General features: G+C 57.9%; 2 protein-coding genes across 4 annotated transcripts in view; both read left to right on the top strand.

Annotated features, from left to right (window-relative positions):
- Positions 1-283: 283 nt before the first annotated feature.
- SC5D (sterol-C5-desaturase) lies at positions 284-3,667 on the top strand. Of its 2 annotated transcripts, none has more exons than XM_082297109.1 (5): positions 284-356; positions 974-1,191; positions 1,553-1,685; positions 2,128-2,228; positions 2,497-3,667. In XM_082297109.1, the coding sequence occupies exons 2-5, from the start codon at positions 982-984 to the stop codon at positions 2,959-2,961; spliced, it is 909 nt and encodes a 302-aa protein (XP_082153235.1). In that variant the 5' UTR covers positions 284-356; positions 974-981; the 3' UTR covers positions 2,962-3,667. The 2 variants fall into 2 exon arrangements, with proteins under 2 accessions (XP_082153235.1, XP_082153236.1); XM_082297110.1 differs by having other exon boundaries at positions 350-364.
- Positions 3,668-7,930: 4,263 nt separating this feature from the next.
- SORL1 (sortilin related receptor 1) overlaps positions 7,931-17,858 on the top strand; it is a gene marked incomplete at both ends in the record, with an annotated part of 42,371 nt that continues 32,443 nt past the window's right edge. For both annotated transcript variants that reach the window (XM_082296858.1, XM_082296857.1), the window contains 4 exons: positions 7,931-8,149; positions 16,657-16,773; positions 17,064-17,189; positions 17,467-17,628. In XM_082296858.1, the coding sequence (XP_082152984.1) occupies positions 7,931-8,149; positions 16,657-16,773; positions 17,064-17,189; positions 17,467-17,628 (624 nt within the window). The remainder of the gene's footprint in view (positions 8,150-16,656; positions 16,774-17,063; positions 17,190-17,466; positions 17,629-17,858) is intronic.

The raw sequence follows: 17,858 nt of genomic DNA, 5'->3' as shown, positions 1-17,858 counted from the left end.
GGGGGAGGCACCGGGGGAGGCACTGGGGGAGGCACCGGGGAGGGACCGGGGAGGGACCGGGGGAGGGACGGGGGAGGCACCGGGGAGGCACCGGGGGAGGGACGGGGGAGGCACCGGGGAGGGACCGGGGGGGCACCGGAGCTCCGCACGTCCCGCCCTGGCCACGCCCCGCTCCCGGCCACGCCTCAGGCCACGCCCACTCCCCCGAATCCGTCAGGCCACGCCCCCGCCACGCCCCCTTTTCACTGACGTCACCGTCCGAGGTCGCGCGAGCGCCTCCGCCGGTGACGTCACGTGGCGCTACCGGGCGGCCCCGCCCCGCTCCCGCCCCGCGCCGCTCCGGGACCCTCGGGCAGGTAACGGGGTACGGGGTACTGGGGGTACGGGATACCGGGATTTGGGGTCACGGAGGGGGGGACACCGCCGGCAGGGCCCCCGCTGGCCGCTGCGCTCGCCGCGAGCGTCACCGTCCCCCTTGCCAGCACCCCTCGGTTGCTTCCCCGCCGCTGGCCGTGCCACCTGCGGCTCCCAAACACAGTGACCCCTCCCCACCCTTGGCCACCCACGCTGCCCGGGGACCCCCGAGGAGCGCTGCGGGAATCGCCCCGCGGGGCACGGAACTGAGCCCCATGTGCTGCCCCAAAAGGGGTTTTGCTCCCCAGACCCACATCCCGCTGTCACCCGTCCCCCTCCCACCCACATCCTGCTGTCCCTTGTCATAAATGCCCCCTCCCACAGCAGCAGAGCCCATAATTAGGCGAGCCTCCCACTTCTGCGTCTTCTGGCTTTACACCCACAACCTGCATCTCCCAGACTTGCTTCCCAGTCCCGTCTAAGGTGATCCAGAGGGATGGACGACATCCCCACCCTGCCACCCCCCTGCCCACAACCTGGCGGGCACCCGATTTCCTGTGCCCCGATGGCCCCAGAGAGGGACATATTTGAGCAGTCGCACCAACTCTTTTTCCTGCAGGAGCCACCATGGATCTGGTCCTGGAAGCCGCTGACCGGCACCTCCTGACGCCCTACGTGTACCCGGCGGGGTGGCCCGAGGGCGAGCCTTGCCGCCAGCTCCTCAGCCTCTTCGTCATCACCAACCTGGGGGCCCTCGCCCTCTACCTGCTCTTTGGCACCCTCAGCTACTACTTCATCTTCGACCACGAGCTCAAGAAGCATCCCCAGTTCCTGGAGGTGGGTGCACCCTGGGGACTCCTCGCCCAGGGGTTGTGGCAGCATCCCCCTCGCCATCCTCCTGTCCACCTCAAATGTCACGTGCCAGTGTTGTGGCACAGGCTGTCCCTACTGTCACAACCAGCCCTCTCAGCCTGCTGTTGCCCTTGACCATCCCTGACCAGACACAAGTGCCACAACCCAGCGTGAGCCCTGCCCCAAGCACAGCTGTCCCCAAATGAGCAGCACGCTGCGTCCCACACCATGGCACGGATGCCATGACAAAGGGGTGGCCATGATGCCATCCTTCTCTGCCTCATGAGGAGCATTGGGGCTCTCAGATGTCCCCTGTGCCCCTGATCCCTCTTGCCATGCCCCACAGAACCAGGTGAGCCGGGAGATCGCCTACGCCCTGCGCTCCCTGCCCTGGATCAGCGTCCCCACTGTCGCCCTGTTCTTCGCCGAGGTGCGGGGCTACAGCAAACTCTACGACAACATCGAGGACTCCCCTTATGGTGAGTGACCTCCCTGCACCCCCTGCCACGGTAGCACCCTCTCCCCACCTGGGCCACCTCCCTCAGCCCCCATTTCTCCCAATGATGACCCCAAGAAATCCTCCTGGGTACATCCTGTCCCAGGCTATCAGCCAAAATCCCAAGTTCTTTTTAGGGCAGGCACCCATACACGCTCACTGGGGGTTGTGTCCCCCTGCTTGACACACTCCTCCCTCCACCAAAGAGATCCCTCCCTTCCCTGGGCATGGCTCCCAGTGACTCCCAGTGAAACCTGACTCACTTGCCCTGAGTCACAGGGGAGAGTCTGATGCTCTCACCTCAGTGGGGCAGAACCTGACACAACTCAGATGTGTCTCCCGCCACGAGGACCATTGTGGAGGCCCTTACAGCCTCCTGATGCCCACATGTGCCACCTCTAACACCCCTGTTCCCCTCCCCCCAGGCTGGTCTGGCGTGTTCCTCAGCATGCTGTCCTTCCTCTTCTTCACCGACATGGGCATCTACTGGATACACCGTGGTCTCCACCACAAGCTGTTCTATAAGGTATGGGACAGGACGAGGGGCTCTGGACAAGAGTCCTTGTCCCACTCTGGGGGACCTGTCCAAGATGCTCCTCCCAGGGAATGCATGCTCGGGTGGGAATGGCTGAACCAGGTGTCACCATGTGATGGGAGCTGAGAGCCCTTTAGGGCTCATGTCCCCCGCTCAGTTTGGGTGGTGATGGCCCAAAAAGCATCCCCTGGGGCTGTGAATCTGCCTGGGGGACCCCCTGAAAGGGTCCACCCCGACTGACAGCCCCCTGTCCCTGCAGCGCTTCCACAAGCCCCACCACCTGTGGAAGATCGCCACGCCCTTCGCCAGCCACGCCTTCCACCCCGTGGACGGCTTCATGCAGAGCCTGCCCTACCACGTGTACCCCTTCCTCTTCCCCCTGCACAAAGTCACCTACCTGGGCCTCTACATCTTTGTCAACGTCTGGACCATCTCCATCCACGACGGCGACTACCGCGTGCCGCGGCTGCTGCGGCACATCATCAACGGCTCTGCCCACCACACCGACCACCACCTGTACTTCGACTACAACTACGGGCAGTATTTCACCCTCTGGGACAAGATTGGGGGTTCCTACAAGAGCCCCACGTCCTTTGAGGGCAAAGGCCCCCACGATTACTTGCGCAAGCTCCGAGAGAAAGACTCGGGAGCGTCCAACGGCGTCGCGGCCTCTAAGAAAGACCAGGGAGCGTCCAACGGCGTCGCGGCCTCCAAGACCGAGTAGGCTTCCTCCAAGTGTGTCCCTTCTCTGGCTGGATCTTGTCCCACCCCTCACCAGCCACCCAAGACTGTTTTCCACGGACAAAGAGCCCCTGTCCCTGATGATGTGACCAGCGTGGGGTGATTTTTGGTGAGCGTCCGACCTGCCCCGATCCCAAAACGGCGGCGTCCGGCTTTGCTCCACACCACAGATCTGCCCTGTTTTTCCTACTGCTTCCCCTCCCAGCTCCCTTTGGATCTCTGCTAAGGTCCCTGCGCTGCTTTAGTGCTGTGCTGATGCTTTACCAGAAGAGTAACATGGCACAAATAGAACAGTAACGTGGCACAAATTACCGTGACTCGTGGCAGGGTCTTCATTTGTCTGCTGCGCCCCTTTGTCGATGATTCATTGCTCCCATCGTGGTGTCCATCGGGACGAGCTGTATTTTGGAAAAAAACCTTACCTTTTGGAGGTGGTGGGGCTTCTCCTGATGGCTCCCTTGGTGGGACTTCTTGCACTCAACCTCCTTCCTCTTGCCCGGGGATGTCCCATGGAAACATCAATGCCTGTAGGACAGAGGTGTACTTTGAGTCTTGTGGGTCCCTTCAGCTTCCTGAGAACTCTGAGGGGGAAGGGAGGAGGAACAGGCACCCAGATGTGAGGGGCAGGGGCTTCTCCTCACTCGAGGGCTCCCCCCTTGAGGGCCTGTGTGTTTCCTGCTGAAATTTGGTCACCCCACCTTTGGGGTTGACCCACGTTCAATAAATCTCAATTGCCAACTTGGCTGCTGTTTGGTCCCTTCTCCCTGGCTCCTGCAAAGCCTCCTGGGGCAGCCTGTTTCTGCCCTACAGCACCCATGAGGGGTTTGTCACAGACCTGGGCTGTGCTGGCAGCAAATTTGGGCTAAAACAGCAGAGGATGGGGAAAATACAGTTGGAGTGGCCAGAGCCACCTCCAGTCCCCCAAACCTCCTTAGGTTAACCACGTCCCAGTGACACCTGTGCTTTCCCATCCCCTGGTCCCCCAGTTTCACCAGTCACTGGAGCCCTGCTGCCCTTACTGGGCACAGAGGCCCTTCTTTGAGTGCCTTGCTGTGGTGACAGCCCCTGTGCTCCCCACCCAGTCTCTGCTGTCCCCAGGCAGGAGTGGCCTGAGGCCACACCACCGCACCATGTGGCACCTGGTGAGCACAAAGGACACCTGTCCCACATCCTGCCAGCACAGTGCCCCTCCTGGACCATGCTCTGCTTTCATCTGCCCATCCCAACTCGCTCTCCCCACCTGGACAGGACCCCTGACCTCTGTTTGCTGATTAACCTGGGGCCTGGAGCGCTGCCCAGGGCCCGGATCAAACACGGTGACAACATCACTGACCTTGGCCAGCCACGGGCCTGACTCCCAATCCTCATGAGACCCTTGGGAAGAGCCCCAGGCTTCTCATCACGCCATCCTTTCACCTTTGCTGAGCCTAATGCCTGGGCACCCCATCTTGGGCAGCTTCGGGACAGACACTGACCCTCGGCAGCTGGGTCCTTGCAGGGAAGTAAAATCCAATGGATGAAATGCCATCACTCCTGGTGCCCGTGCACCCTCCCACGGTCCTAATGCTGGGCACCTGGCATTCCCACCGGGATGGATCTGCAGTACCCCAAAGCCCGGGGACAGGGAGAGCGTGTCCTGCCGGTCACACAAGGCTGCCGGCACAGGACGCGTCCCCCGCGGTGGCCTTGGGGCACTGTAGCGCGGAGAGCAGCAGCTCTGGCTCTGCTCCCCTGATGCTGCTGTTGCCACAAGATGGGGATGTTGCTCACGACAGCCATCGCTGGAGCTGCACCTGCGTGGATGCCCTTCTCCTCCTCCTCCTCGTTCCCCCAGCGTGGGGCAGGAGCAGCTTTGCTGCTGCCTCTCTTACAGGACACACACGGGTGTCCCTGCTCCCGTTCCATGAGCCCATTCCCCATGTTTTTCCTGACACCGGAGCCTTTGCTGCTGATTTGTCTGCAACATCTTCCCTGTCCCACCCCACACGGGGCATTTTCTTCCCTCCTTTCAGCCCCCACACGATGCTCTGCCACACATCAGGGCAGGGCACATTCGTACCACACACCGAACATCCTCCTGAGAGAGACCCCAGCACACAAAGTGACCCCTGGAGTGTGAATGCAACAACCAGGTGCCTCTGACACAGCCCTGAACCCTGTAGGAAACCCTACAACCATCATCATCCTCTGAGGAAGGCTCTGAGACCAAGGCCATGAGTGGGGTGATGTCTTTGGCTCTTGTCCCTGGCATCCCTCTTTTGCTCCCTGACTCATCCCCAGCAACAAGCAATGGTTCCTTTAAGCAGCTTTGCTGTCTCAGTGAGGCTTTGTGGGGAATGGCTGTTGCAGCCCCTCAGTCCCCTAAACCCTCTGGGACCTCTAAAGCCGAGACAGGGAAAGGTCTCGAGGAAGAGGGGAAGGAAAACCAGGGGGCCAGGGGCTCCTTGCCTTGCTCTTGGAGTTCACAGCTTTTGCTGCTGATGAAATCCAGATGGGCCTTAAAATAAACTCTGCACTGTTCCCCTCTCCCCTTTACGTCTTTTCTCAAGAAACAAAAAATACCTTGGCAAGGGAAATGTGTGTTTCCCTGCACAAAGAAAGAGCCATTCATCTGTGAGCATTTACCAGGGCTGGGTTCACCCAGGAGCTCCTGGCTAAAGCTCTCTCCCTGTGCCCCCACAGGGAGCCCACAGGGGGGCAGGGACCCTTCTTGGACCCTGCAAGAAGTGTGGCACAAGGGCTGGGAGAGGGACAGCAAACTGCCCCACACCATTTTCCTCCATTTAGCACCTCAGCAAAGGCAGTTCCTCATTTCCTCCTATTTCTTATTCTATTCCTCATCTCCAGGTCCTTTCTGAGTCCTTCTCGCCTGCCCACCACATCTGGTCCAGAGAGCAACTGGCTACAGGGATTCCCACACAGTGAGACTCCCTCACTGACTCTGCCCATACCCACGGTGACCTCCTGTCCTCCAGGGGGACATTACCCTGAGTCAAGACCTCTAAAAGCTTTATTAGGAGGGCTTATAATTGTATTGACCCGATAATTGAAACACACTAACTGGGTTTCTAAGTGAAAGCACCTCGGGGAAAGCTCTGAACAATGTTCCTGCTGTTAAGGCAAGTGAAATAAGGGGGAGCCAGACTGCCTCGGGGCTGTCCGTGGGATTTATAGGCTCCCATGCCTTCACTGCTGGGCCACATCCATTTTCCTTGATGGAAATGCTGGAATGGTGCACAGCATGTGAGGCAGAGGGGTTGAAAGCCATCAGTCTGTTCTCAGCACCTCGGAGACACAAGAGGCCAGAGCCTTTTCTTAGCAGCAAAATCATGCCCATAAAAACCACCCCTGGCTTAAGAGAGACAATTTGGGGCTGAGCAACAAGCACAGCTCCACTTTCCTGTCATCTCCCAGTGGCATTTGAGTCTCCTGCCTCAAATCCTTGCCCCGTCTTCCCACCCCTGCGCTGGAACACCCAGAATACCCACGAGCCCCAGGCAGGGATGGGACAAGCTGCATTCTGAAAGGGATGCACGGTGACCAGGGGAGCAGACCCAGGGGAATCCCCACACCTGGGAGTCCAGCACTTTGAGCTGCCCCAGTAAATCAGAGTCGTGGCCACTGGCATCAGTCCTGTGCTGTCCCTGCATAACCAACCAAGCATCATCTCCTGCACCAGTGAGTTATGGACATGTCAGCTATGCCAGTGTTTTATGGGAAGCACACAGCCACTGGCACAGCTCAAACCCACCCCCATGGGTGGGAGAGGTGACAGAAAGCCCTGGAGAGACCCTGAGGGTCTCTGGCTTCCCACTCCCACCATGTCTCGCTCACCTTCCCAACTCTGCCCAGGTAAGAAGATGGCAGAAATTGAGATAAAGGCTTCAGGAGGGCTGCCAGAATCGTACCATGGGGATACTCTGTCACAAAAACCTGAGAAATAATTTACACCTTTTTCACTTGACATCCATCCACACCTTCACCTTCCCATCCAGAAGTGGACTTAGCTCTTCATCACACTCAGCAGCAAGGACCTGAACCCCCATTACCATGATTTTATGGTTCACACCACTGTGATTCCATCAAACCTCAGCCCGGACAATTCCGCCACTTCCCACCAGTCCTGGGGTGTTTTAGGCCCCCACCCCGGGCTGGGGGACACACCTGCAGGATGTAAGTGGGAGGAAAAGTGAGGCTCGGCTTTTTTGGGGAAAACCTCACTCCTTCCCCAGAGAGAAGCAGCTGCAGTGCTTTTATTTTATTTGAGTTTATTTTATAGAATCCCAGAATGGTTTGGGTTGGAAAGGACATTAAAGCCCATCCAGTTCAACCCCCTGGCATGGGCAGGGACACCTCCCACTATCCCAGGTTGCTCCAAGCTCTGTCCAACATGGCCTTGGACACTTCCAGGCATGGGGCAGCCACAGCTGCTCTGGGCAACCTGTGCCAAGGCCTCACCACCCTCACAGGGAAGAATTTCTTCCTAACATCCCATCTAACCCTACTCTTTACCAGTTTGAAGCCTTTCCCCTTTGCCCGGTCACTCCACACCCCCTTAAACAGCTTCATTGACTTCAACACAGTTTCCTTCCATTCCCTCTTGCTCCCTTTGACTCGATTTCTGGCTGCTTCATTCCACTTTACTCCATTTCACAGAAATTCACTTGAACTTATTTCACTCCATCTCGACGGGCACCCGAGCATCCTCCGGAGAGGGAGAAAAAGAACGAGAGGGAGGAAAATAGGAAGAGGGAGAAGAAGAAGGAGCGGAGAAGAGGGGAGGGGGCCCGAGCATCCGTGCCCGCGGGGAGCGGCGGAGGAGGGGGGGGGCTCGCAGCGGCAGCGCTGCCCATGCACATTCTCTCCGGGCGGCGGCGCGGCTGCCGCTCCGCCCGGCTCGGCTCCGCTCCTCCCGGCCCCGCTCCGCTCCGCCCGGCCCCGGCGGCACGAACATGGCGACACGGAGCTCTGGCGGGGCCGGCCGGGCCGCCCCGCTCCCCCGCCGGCTGCTGCCGCTGCTGCCGCTGCTGCTGCTGCTGCCGGCGGCCGCGGGCTCCCGCTCGCCGCTGCTGCTGCTCCGCGCCCCGCCGGCCCCCGCAGCCCCCGCAGAGCCCCCGCGGGGCCGCCGCGCCGCGCCGCGCCCGCCCGAGCCCATCCAGGTGTACGGACAGGTGAGCCCGCACCGGCCGTGGGGAGGGGGACACGCGCGCGGCTCGCCCCCCCCGAGGGTCTCCGTCCACCGCGCTCCATCCATCACCCCCCTCTCCCCATCCTCCCGCGGGGGTCGCGGCGCGTCCCGCCCGGGGAAGGGTCGGTGCGTGGGTTCGCGGCTCTGTGAGAACAGCGCGGGTTTAGGCGCCGCTGGCGCCTGCCCTCGGCTCTCCCCGCATCCCCGGCTCCCCCAGAGCCGGCTCGCCGCGGTCACGTTCGCGGTGGTACTTGCGGGCTCGTTCCCGGCGAGATGCGCTCCCAGCGGGATCAGCCAAGGGCACGCGGCGGGGATTCGGGCCGGGCAATCCCCGCCGCTGAGAGCCGGGAAGGGACAGCGAGTCCCTGCGGGCGAGCGCCGGGGCAGCGGCGCCTCCAGGGATGCTCGCGGTGGGAGCCGGGCACGGAGAGGTGACGCCGGGGAAGACATGGCTATTGGCGAGGCACCGCGTCCTTCCCCGAAGGGCTGCTCTGCGTGTCTGAGCCATCCTCTACTGATCCTTGGAAAAGAAGGGGAGCGGAGTTGCTCTTTGCGGGAAAATACAGAAACTGCTGTTTCTGAAAGTACCCCTGCTCGGGCTCGATTCACTGGCAAGTTTTGCCATGAGGGCTCCCCCTCACCCCCTCTTTTCCATCTCTTTTGGGGGGTGATGACAAATTACACTCGGACTTTCAGCTGTGGAAAGCTTCAGCCTTAAAGGTTCTACTTGATTTTTGATGTCCCCACATGCTGGATTACATTTCGCTGCCCTACTTGTTCCTCCTCGCTGACACTGCCTGTGTCCCCATCACGTGCCCAACATGCTGGTGGGGGGGGGGACCAGCCCACGGAGGGACATGGCACACTTGAGGAGAGGCTTTGAGCCTTCAGTGGCATCTGAAGGATAGTGCTTTCCCCCGGGGTGCTCTATAATTTCCCCTTTTAGCTACTCGTAGGATGAGAAGGAGCCGGTCATGAGGCAGGGCCAGCCCTGGAGCTGCTGGAGGGGCACATGCAGGGCTGGTGCTGCTCCTAAAGCCCTTCTGTTCCCTTGTTTAGGGAAAAGCTGCTCCTCCTCCCCTTGAAAATCTGCTTCGCCTCCTCTACCTCCTCAGCGTTTGGCTGTTTTTAGCATAACACAGCTACCCCATTTTAGAAGAAAACATGACACTTGTCTCTTATCTACGGAGAGACATTGGTGGCACTTTCCCTTCTGTCTCCCCGTGCCTTCCATCCAGCCCACCTGCCAGGTAGAGGGCTGCTCTGGCAGGAATGTCCCTGTCACCTGGGCACGGAGCTGCAGATGCAGGAGGGTGCAGTAACCCTGTCTCCATCTGGGACAGGACTAATAGGAAGCAGTGGGAGTTCAACAGTTTGCCATTGTTTGGGCTTTTCTCACTGCCTCAAGCTTCCAGAGGGGATTTGCCTGGAGAATGGAGTTGCTCTCACTGGCAGCAAAGCACACAGCACCCATTCCTTCCTCTGCTTTGGGGCAAATTTTACAGCCCAGGTGCATCACCAGGAAGAGTTGTTTGGTATTAAACAACAGTCCTGAGTTCTCCCAAGTGCTGCAGTGCTTTAAATCAGGGGTCTGTTTTAATAAAAGGGACCAGAGGGAGCCCGTGTGTCCTAGGCTGCATTACAGATCTGACCACACAAGTCACTAATGCCTGGGAAGCCGGAAAAGCTGTGCAGCACCATGCTCAGGGGTCTCGTGCCTGGTCACAAGCACCCAACAAGCCCCATGACCTCCCTCCCCCAGCTCTCTGGCACTCCAATCCCAGCAGAAAATCGTGCAGTCAAAGCACTCCTCTCTCAGGGACATCAGCATAAGGGGCAGTGCTTGGACCGAGCATCCTCGTGCCGTGTCACTGCAGTCCCTTATCTGGGACACATCCCACTCCCGTGCCTTTGGCAGGTCACTTGGCCATATGCTACGCTCTGGCTCGTGCCCCAAAACTCCCTGCCCTTCCCTGGCTCTCGACAGTGGCCCTGAAACAGGCTGGTGGGACAGCTGAGGGCCCAGGCTCAGCTCAGGGGTGCGGGAGAGCGGGGTTTGCTGCTGGTGTGGGTGATGACATCAGGGGAGCAGAGGGAGGCATGCACCGCTCTGTCTGGAACCAAGCAGGGGAAGAACATCCAAACCCTTTGTAGCTCCTCAGCAGCCAAACTCCGCTTACTCAGCACGGTCAGGAACAGGCCTGGAGCCCTCTTGCCTTGGACACCAAAGCACAAGCACAGGATGTTGCTTGGATTCTTTATCTGGACCCTCACTGCTGATCGCATCCTTGCCGGGCAGGCTGCAGCAAAACTTTCCAGGAACATCACCAAATAACAGGACCAGCAGCCTAACCCCCTCTGTGGCTTTTCCTTGGTTTTTCTGACTCTGCAGCAGCAGCAATCAAGAGACTGAAACCCCAACTCTGGCGTCCGTCAGCTCCGAGACAGAGCGGGTTTTGTTCCCTTGCACAGCCCTCACCTCCGTGGGATTGTTGGTGAGGGTTACAATGGACAGACTGTTTGAAGCAGGCACTGACACGAGACAGGACTTTTCTAGGATGCCACTGACAGCAGAGAAGCATCGCCAGGGCAAGAAAACTTCACCTCCTGGGGGCCAGCAGGGCTCCCTGAACCCTTTCCTCAAGCACAGCACCTCACCCTGCCCTCCTGCTCCTGGCACAAGTCCCCGGTCACCACCACAGTGGCTGGTCTGCCCCCCACCCTCCTGTCCCCTCACAACCTTTGTGCTCCTGCCTACATATCCCTGCTCAGACCTGGAGACAGGGCCTGGCTCCAGGATTCTCCATTTCCATGGAACCTCCCCACCATCCCACATAAATCCCGGCTGCCGGGTGTGAACCACATGGGCTGCAACAAACAGGGGAGAGAAAAGCAGCCACTTTGGCTGCCTGTGTGTGTGCTGGGCTGGAGGGTGACCATGGGCACGGCTGTGTGGCGAGTGTTGTGTCATGGCTGTGACAGACAGAGAGGAAAAATGCTGGGGCAGGAGCCCAGATTGGATCTGCTGGTCCTGAGGGGGAGAAGGGAGTTATGAGAGCATTTACACTGCCAACACAGATCTGACCTTTACCTGCAGACATCCTTTGCCCTTCTTTGGAAAGGGTTTATCTAAAGCCACCTCCTAAAGCACAGCTCACAAGAAGTCTTTGCCTTAAACTATGCTGGGACAAAAGTCATCTTCTCTAAGTGCTGGTGGCTCCTGTGGCAGCCGCTTCCCCTCTCTGCTGCCACTGCAAGGCTTGAGCCTCTCCCTGTGCCCATAACCTTCGTGTGGCTGTCACCTCTGTGCCTTCCTGTCCCCTGAACCAGAGTCAGGTTCTGCCCTAACATCATTTTTCTCTTCCCCTTCTTGGGGGGGAGCTACTTCATTGCTCCCAACCTTCCTGTTTCCTGGTGATAACCAACCCTGCCTTTGAGGAAAGCACCGAGTTTTCATCATTTCCAGGCTATTTACTATGACCTGACCTCTTATCAGCCCACCACTTGACCTTGACACTGCCCATCCCTCTGTGCTGATGGAGACCTCAGATAACCTCCTCTCAAACGTGCAAAACTGGCAGAGAGCCTTGCTCCTCTCAGGAGACAGAGATGCTCTGCAGGGCGGATGCCATCCAGCCCTGGGAGCGCAGACATCAGTCACGCTGCATCCTGCATTGCAACTGAACCATACTTAATTTTGACCTACTTTGCCAGCCTGGCAGAGCCCTTCCCAGATCAGACTTTAACCTTCTGGAGGTGCCCTGGCTGGTGACAGCACGTCCCAGCCATGTCCCTTTCTTCCTCCTTTGTGTTAGCAGGTTCCCCTCCCCGTTGCTGGGTCTTTTGTGGCCACCCTAAGAAGGTTTCCTCGCTCCTGGTGTTTGCTTTTTGCCAGAGCTCGATCTCTGGAAGCCACACAGTTCCTGCTCTTGGCACCGTGGTGGCTGGGAGAGGTATTTGTGGTTTTATCCATTGTTTTTCCCCTCCAGCAGCTTCCTCTCAGATCCTGCGAGCGCTGTGGTGTCCCAGGGGCATCGCTCAAGCTTTCCAGAGCGGGAATGACAAGCTCATGGCGCACTTTAGACCTTCTCTGCCACCTTCATCCTTCATTATGGGGGAGTGGATTTCATCAGCACTTCCCAAATCTGCTGGGGCAGCCTCCGTTCCCATCACATGCCTGTCCCTCTATCAATTTAGGAGAGCCCAGGCTGTTTTTTGGGTTGTTTCTGGATTGCTGCCCTGACCCCAATCTTCCCCCTCCCCTACCTTTTCCATTCTCCTCGAAACAACAGCTCAGGGAGAGCTCTCTTGGTGGTGGCAGAGAGAAAACAGCCCTGCGAGCAGATGATTCCAGTATTAACTAAATTAACGCGGGGCCTGGCGCTCTCCAAAATGAGTCACCCATGTTTCATATCAATGATTTCAGACCCTGGCATTTTCAGTCCAAGCCACAAGCAGCGCCACGGCAGGCACAGGCTGTATTTTAAAATATCATGGCAGGGCTGGAAACAGATGCTCGGGAGCAGAGCAGAAGGTGCCGTAATGAAGCTTTAGCGGGAGCGCGCAGGGAACGCGGCGTGCCGGGAACGCAGGAGCCACCCATGGCACTCTGGGACCGGGCTCTTGCGTAAGCCCTGCCGGGGGAGGCACAGGGAATGGGGACGAAAGGCCTGGCACTTGTCCTCTGCAGCTTCCAGCGAGCTGGAATGAGGAGGAGCACGGTCAGAGCACTTTTTCTTTTTCTACCCTCTGCTATCCGGGCAGCAGCTTTGCTTCTGACCCCTTCTTCAGCCCCATCCTCATTCCCCCAGCTACTGGGATCAAAATATTTAGCCCATTCCCCTTCTCCACGCATGTCCTGGTAGCCCTGAAGCTGTGATCTGAGCTGATGGCAACACTTGGATGGTTTCAGCAGCCGCTCACAGCCGCAGAGGACCCTTGCCCCCTGCCAGCCTCACTTATCAAACAGTAGTAATAACTTATTAACTATTTCGAAATTCCCCGGGAACTGCATTTGTTTGTGGGTCAGTTGGAGGATGGGAAAACACCCCAGTGATCCCTAGGAATCTTTGTTCTGCACTCAGTTTTATAGCACTGAGCCTCAGCCCCACAGCTGTCACAGTGCGTCACCTCCTGAGGAATTGTGAGTGCCTGGCCTGAGCTGCAGTCCCAGCCCTAGAGCTGGAGCATTAATCCTCAGCAAAGCAAACCAGGGATACACACAGTGAGCTCCCAGCCCCGCTGGACACCAGGAGTAGCCCCTAATGCTGTCCTGTCACTTGTCACCGCTGTTACAAATCAGCCAGCACACGATGTTTCTGCTGGCAGCTCACCACAGCCAGCGGTGGGATTTCTGCATGGGGAAGTCACATTTCCCATGCAGAGCAGGGGCTCCAAGGCTGGGCTTGAGAGCAGCTCTGAGGAGAGAAGGGCTTGAGAGCAGCTCTGAGGAGCTGTTCCTGCCAGTCTCTCATCCCCTGACCACGCTGGAGCCCCGGCTTTCACATTTGTCACGTGCCAGGGGTGAGCCACCTCCACAACCAAAATCCTCCAAACTCCAAAGCTGGGCATAGGCAACCAAGAAAGATGTGACAGAAGGGAAGCTGGTATTTAGGTGCCAAAGAACATGGATCAGGACTCTTCTCCCATCTCTGGGCACTCGAAGAGTCAGCACTGCACTCGACCCACCCAGGTCCCCTCGGTTACTGACAGCCATCACCTCTCCAGGCTCAGCAGGGCAACCCTCCCATCTCAGCTCCCAGACATCCCCTCTGCCAGCCCAGCCTGGAGCTGCACCCCTGAAGCTCGTACCTGCTCTCGGAGGGCAGCTCCAGGGGCTGTCTTCTTCCCATCCCATTCCTGCAGGGCATTCATTTGTTGGAAGATGCTGTTGACAAAGAAATAAACACATAGCAAAGCTAGAAACATTAACTACATTAACTACAGCTACAAGCAGCCTCTGCTACGTCTTGGCTCCAGTTTGCCCCTCCTGGACTTCATTTGGCACCTTACATTTTAGGAGGACGAATTAGAATTTCATGCATATTTCATATACACTTAATGGCTTGGCAAAGACCAAAACGCTTCCCCATTAAGTGGAATTTATGCTAAATGCTGTTTCCATTAAGCACCAGTCACTGCCTGTTCAGAGGTTACACCAGTTCCCCAGGAAGGTGTCCCCTGCTAGGGGAGGTGGGGACGCTGTGACGATGCCACAGCAGCAGGGCAGGGTCCCTAACAGCAGCCTTATTGCAAAGCTGTTCCACAAACCCCATCCTGGCTAAAGGGACACCAGCTGCTGTCTGTGGGGTCCTGGTTGGTGCTCCCCTGAGCCAGCAGGGTCCCCACAGAGCTCTGAGGGGCTGCGAGGCGACAAACACAAAACCGCACAGCTCCTAAACCCGAGCCACTGCTGTACAACCCCTTCCTGGGAGACTTACAGCATCCTTGTGCTGCCTTCTCCAGCTGCTCCAAACCTTCCTGCCGAGCACTCCTCCCTCCTACCAGGGAGCCAAACCTTGCCTGCCTCCAGTTTGCCTTTAAATAGGGGCCCTGCCATAGTGAGGCTGCCTGAGCTCACCCAGCTCCTCAGGGACTAACGAAGCTCAGCTGGCTCTCCTGAACCCAAACACGTTGCCCCTGGTTTTTGGGTTTTACTGCTCTTTCGAAGTCTCCCAAAAGGAGTCCCACTGTCTGCTTTATCTTACAAGAAGAATAGCTGTAGAGTTTTACTGCTGAGGTTCAATCAAGGTGCAGATAGGAGTCTCCTTTGGTTTTCCTGCTTTTCAAACTCCTAGTGTCTGATTTCTTGTGGGAAAAAAAAAACAAACCCAAACAAACTAGCAGTACTATTAAAAGTGACACTGAGTAACAAACCCCTCTTGACTGAGAGGGTCCAAAGGGCCAAGTTTTGTGTTCCTAACAGTGCCCAACTCCAGCCCGAGCACAGCTGGGCACCCAAAAAAGCTGCACCCAAAATAACCTACAGAGATGTCAGAGATTTAAACGGGGTTATTCTACTTCCAGAGGAGGGGAGGGGGAGCGGGAGCGCAGAGCTGCGCTGGTTCCACACCCGAGGCTGTCTGCCGGCTGTCTCAGCGGGCAGCAGCAATTCCTCCTTCTCCGCCCTGTTTCCCTGCATCCTCAAACAGCGTCTCTTCCTTTTCATTTCTTTTAATTTTTTTTTGTTCCGGCGGGCACGCAGGGCTCCGGCTGCGTGGCTTTGTAGCTGATGCTGCTGCCTGACCTAAATCTGCGCCGCGTTCGTGGCCCGGAGCTCCGGCGGGGTTTGCCCGGTGAGGGGGTCCCTGCCCGGGCAGCCGGGGGGCACCGGGCCCGGGGGCTGCTCCCTGCCGGGGCTGAGTTCGGTTCTCTTTCCCCTCCTGTGAGCCTATTGCATAAGAGGGATTTGAGGGTTTCTGCTTGGCTCTCCCCCCCTCCCTGTTCTCGCAAAATAAAGACCTTTTTTTTCCAAGTGTTTCTCTTGCTGGAGGTTAAAGCAGCCCCTTCTTCCAGGCGGTGCTGCTCGCTGATCCCGGGGTCAGCGAGAGCTGCAGGTTATCAAGCCTAAGAAGGGCTTATCCCTGTATTTTTACAGTTTCCCGAGGCCCTGAGCTCGGGGTTAGCAGCCCTGGGCTGAGCTGTGGCGTGCGAGGGCTCAGGCACGCACGTCCTCTGCTGCAGGGAGTGGGGCACCCATCCATGGCCGAGCTGAGCTGCTGTCCCCGGCTCTCCCAGCACGCCTGCCGGTCCCTGCTCGCTGGTGACAGCCACTGAGGGTTTGTCCTGCACCTTCAGCTCCCACTGTGGTGATGCTGCGAGAGCTTCCCCATAGAAACCAGCGCTTTGCTGGCAGATACAGCGCGCACGGGAATAACAGCATCGTGTGTGCGCTGGAAATCGGCAGGGCCTTTGGAATCGTGGAATATCCAGAGCTGGAAGGTTCCCAGCCCCTGGCCCTGCACAGACACCCCAACAATCCCACCCTGAGAGTGCTGTCCAAACGCTCCTGGAGCTCTGGCAGCCTTGGGGCCGTGCCCATTCTCTGGGGAGCCTGGGCAGTGCCCAGCAGCCTCTGGGGGAAGAACCTTTCCCTGAAATCCAGCCTAAACCTCCCCTGAAACAGCTTCCTGGCAGCCCCTCGAGTCCTGTCTCTGGTCACCAGAGAGAAGGCATCAGTGCCTGGCCCTCTGCTTCCTGTCAGGCAGAAAGCTGCCACTGTTTCCCTGCGGCCTCATCGGCCTGGATTTGCAAACACTTCTCAGTCCTTGGTGTGAGTTTTCATTCTCATCATCCCCCGAATCCTGTTTTTTGGAGGAAGAATAAGGGGAAAACGTACCCTTTTAGGCACATTCTGCCTACACGTTCAGGAGAGATGCCGCTTTGAATGAGTTTTCCCAAAGTCTGGTATTTCCAAGGAGGGGTGGCACGAGTGGGAGCTTGCTGTGGGTGAGGCTGTGACTCAGGGTGTCCTTTCCCTTGGTGTTGCAGGTCAGCCTCAACGATTCCCACAATCAGATGGTCGTTCACTGGGCAGGAGAGAAGAGCAACGTGATTGTGGCCTTGGCCAGGGACAGCCTGTCCTTGCTGGGTCCCAAAAACAGCGATGTAAGTAACACCCCCTGGCCCTGTCCAGGTGCACCTTCTGCTTCTGGGCCAGGCAAGGTGATGGTGGCTGCTGAGCTACAGCCTGACTTGCTCTTGTGTCCTGAGAAACAAAAAAAGGCCCACGAGTTTGGGTAGAGAGGGACAAAATAATTTAATATCCTGTGTTGCCCCATGGGCTCAAGGCATGGTCGGGAAATCTCAAAGCCTTGCAGTTTACTGAGTTTCCACCAAATCTGTCAGAAGGGAGCCCAGAACTTTGTGCTTCTCACTCTGGGGCTTCTCCTTTGCAGGTTTATGTGTCCTATGACTATGGGAAGAGTTTTAAGAAGATTTCGGAGAGGTTCAGCTTTGACGGGGGGAACAGCAGCGAGGTGGCCATCGCCCAGTTCTACCACAGCCCGGCCGACAACAAGAGGGTGAGGGCATGTGGCAGCTGGGGCTTTATCCCTGCTGTCACAGGGAGCCTGCACACCCCTTGGGCTGTCCCTGGGGCAGAGGTGGCATGTGCCAGGCACTTCTTGTATGGCTTGGTGACACTCAGGGTGTGGCGGGAGAGGGGTGGCTGGGACAGCCAAATTCTTCTCCTCCAGAGTTTGCCCTCCCAAAGGCTCCCCTGGGACATTGTCTTCATCGCTGCCAGCCTGAGCTCTGCTCTGACCTTCCCTTCTCCCCTGTCTGTCCCTCCACTCCCAGTACATCTTTGTGGACGCCTTCGCCCCGTACCTCTGGATCACCACCAACTTCTGCAACACCATCCAAGGCTTCTCCATTCCCTTCAGAGCAGCAGACCTCCTCCTGCACAGCAGGAACCCCAACCTCCTCTTGGGCTTTGACAGGTCTCACCCTAATAAGCAGGTGAGCACTTTGCTTAGGTGGGGAGCCAGCATCCTACCCCTGCCCTGCTGTGACATTCCCATGTCCCCCACAGCCGAGAGCCGCCCTGCCTTGTGCCAGGGTTCATGCTTTGGCCATTCAGGGTGTCTGATCTTGCACACAGAGCTGTCCCAAATTGGCCAGGACACTCCCTTTCCTACAGTCTCTCTTGTTCCTACCTCTGGAGAATGAGGATATAATACCTGCAGGAT

Source organism: Coloeus monedula (genome assembly GCF_965178545.1).
Source record: "Coloeus monedula genome assembly, chromosome: 25".
NCBI classification, from domain to species: Eukaryota; Metazoa; Chordata; class Aves; order Passeriformes; family Corvidae; genus Coloeus; species Coloeus monedula.
This window is presented reverse-complemented; position numbering and strand designations above follow the sequence as displayed.

Coding starts and splice junctions, on each gene's coding strand:
- SC5D (XM_082297109.1), top strand. CDS start 982: ATGGATCTGGTCCTGGAAGCCGCTGACCGGCACCTCCTGACGCCCTAC. Junction 1,686..2,127: donor CATCGAGGACTCCCCTTATG/GTGAGTGACCTC, acceptor CCCTCCCCCCAG/GCTGGTCTGGCGTGTTCCTC. Junction 2,229..2,496: donor ACCACAAGCTGTTCTATAAG/GTATGGGACAGG, acceptor CTGTCCCTGCAG/CGCTTCCACAAGCCCCACCA.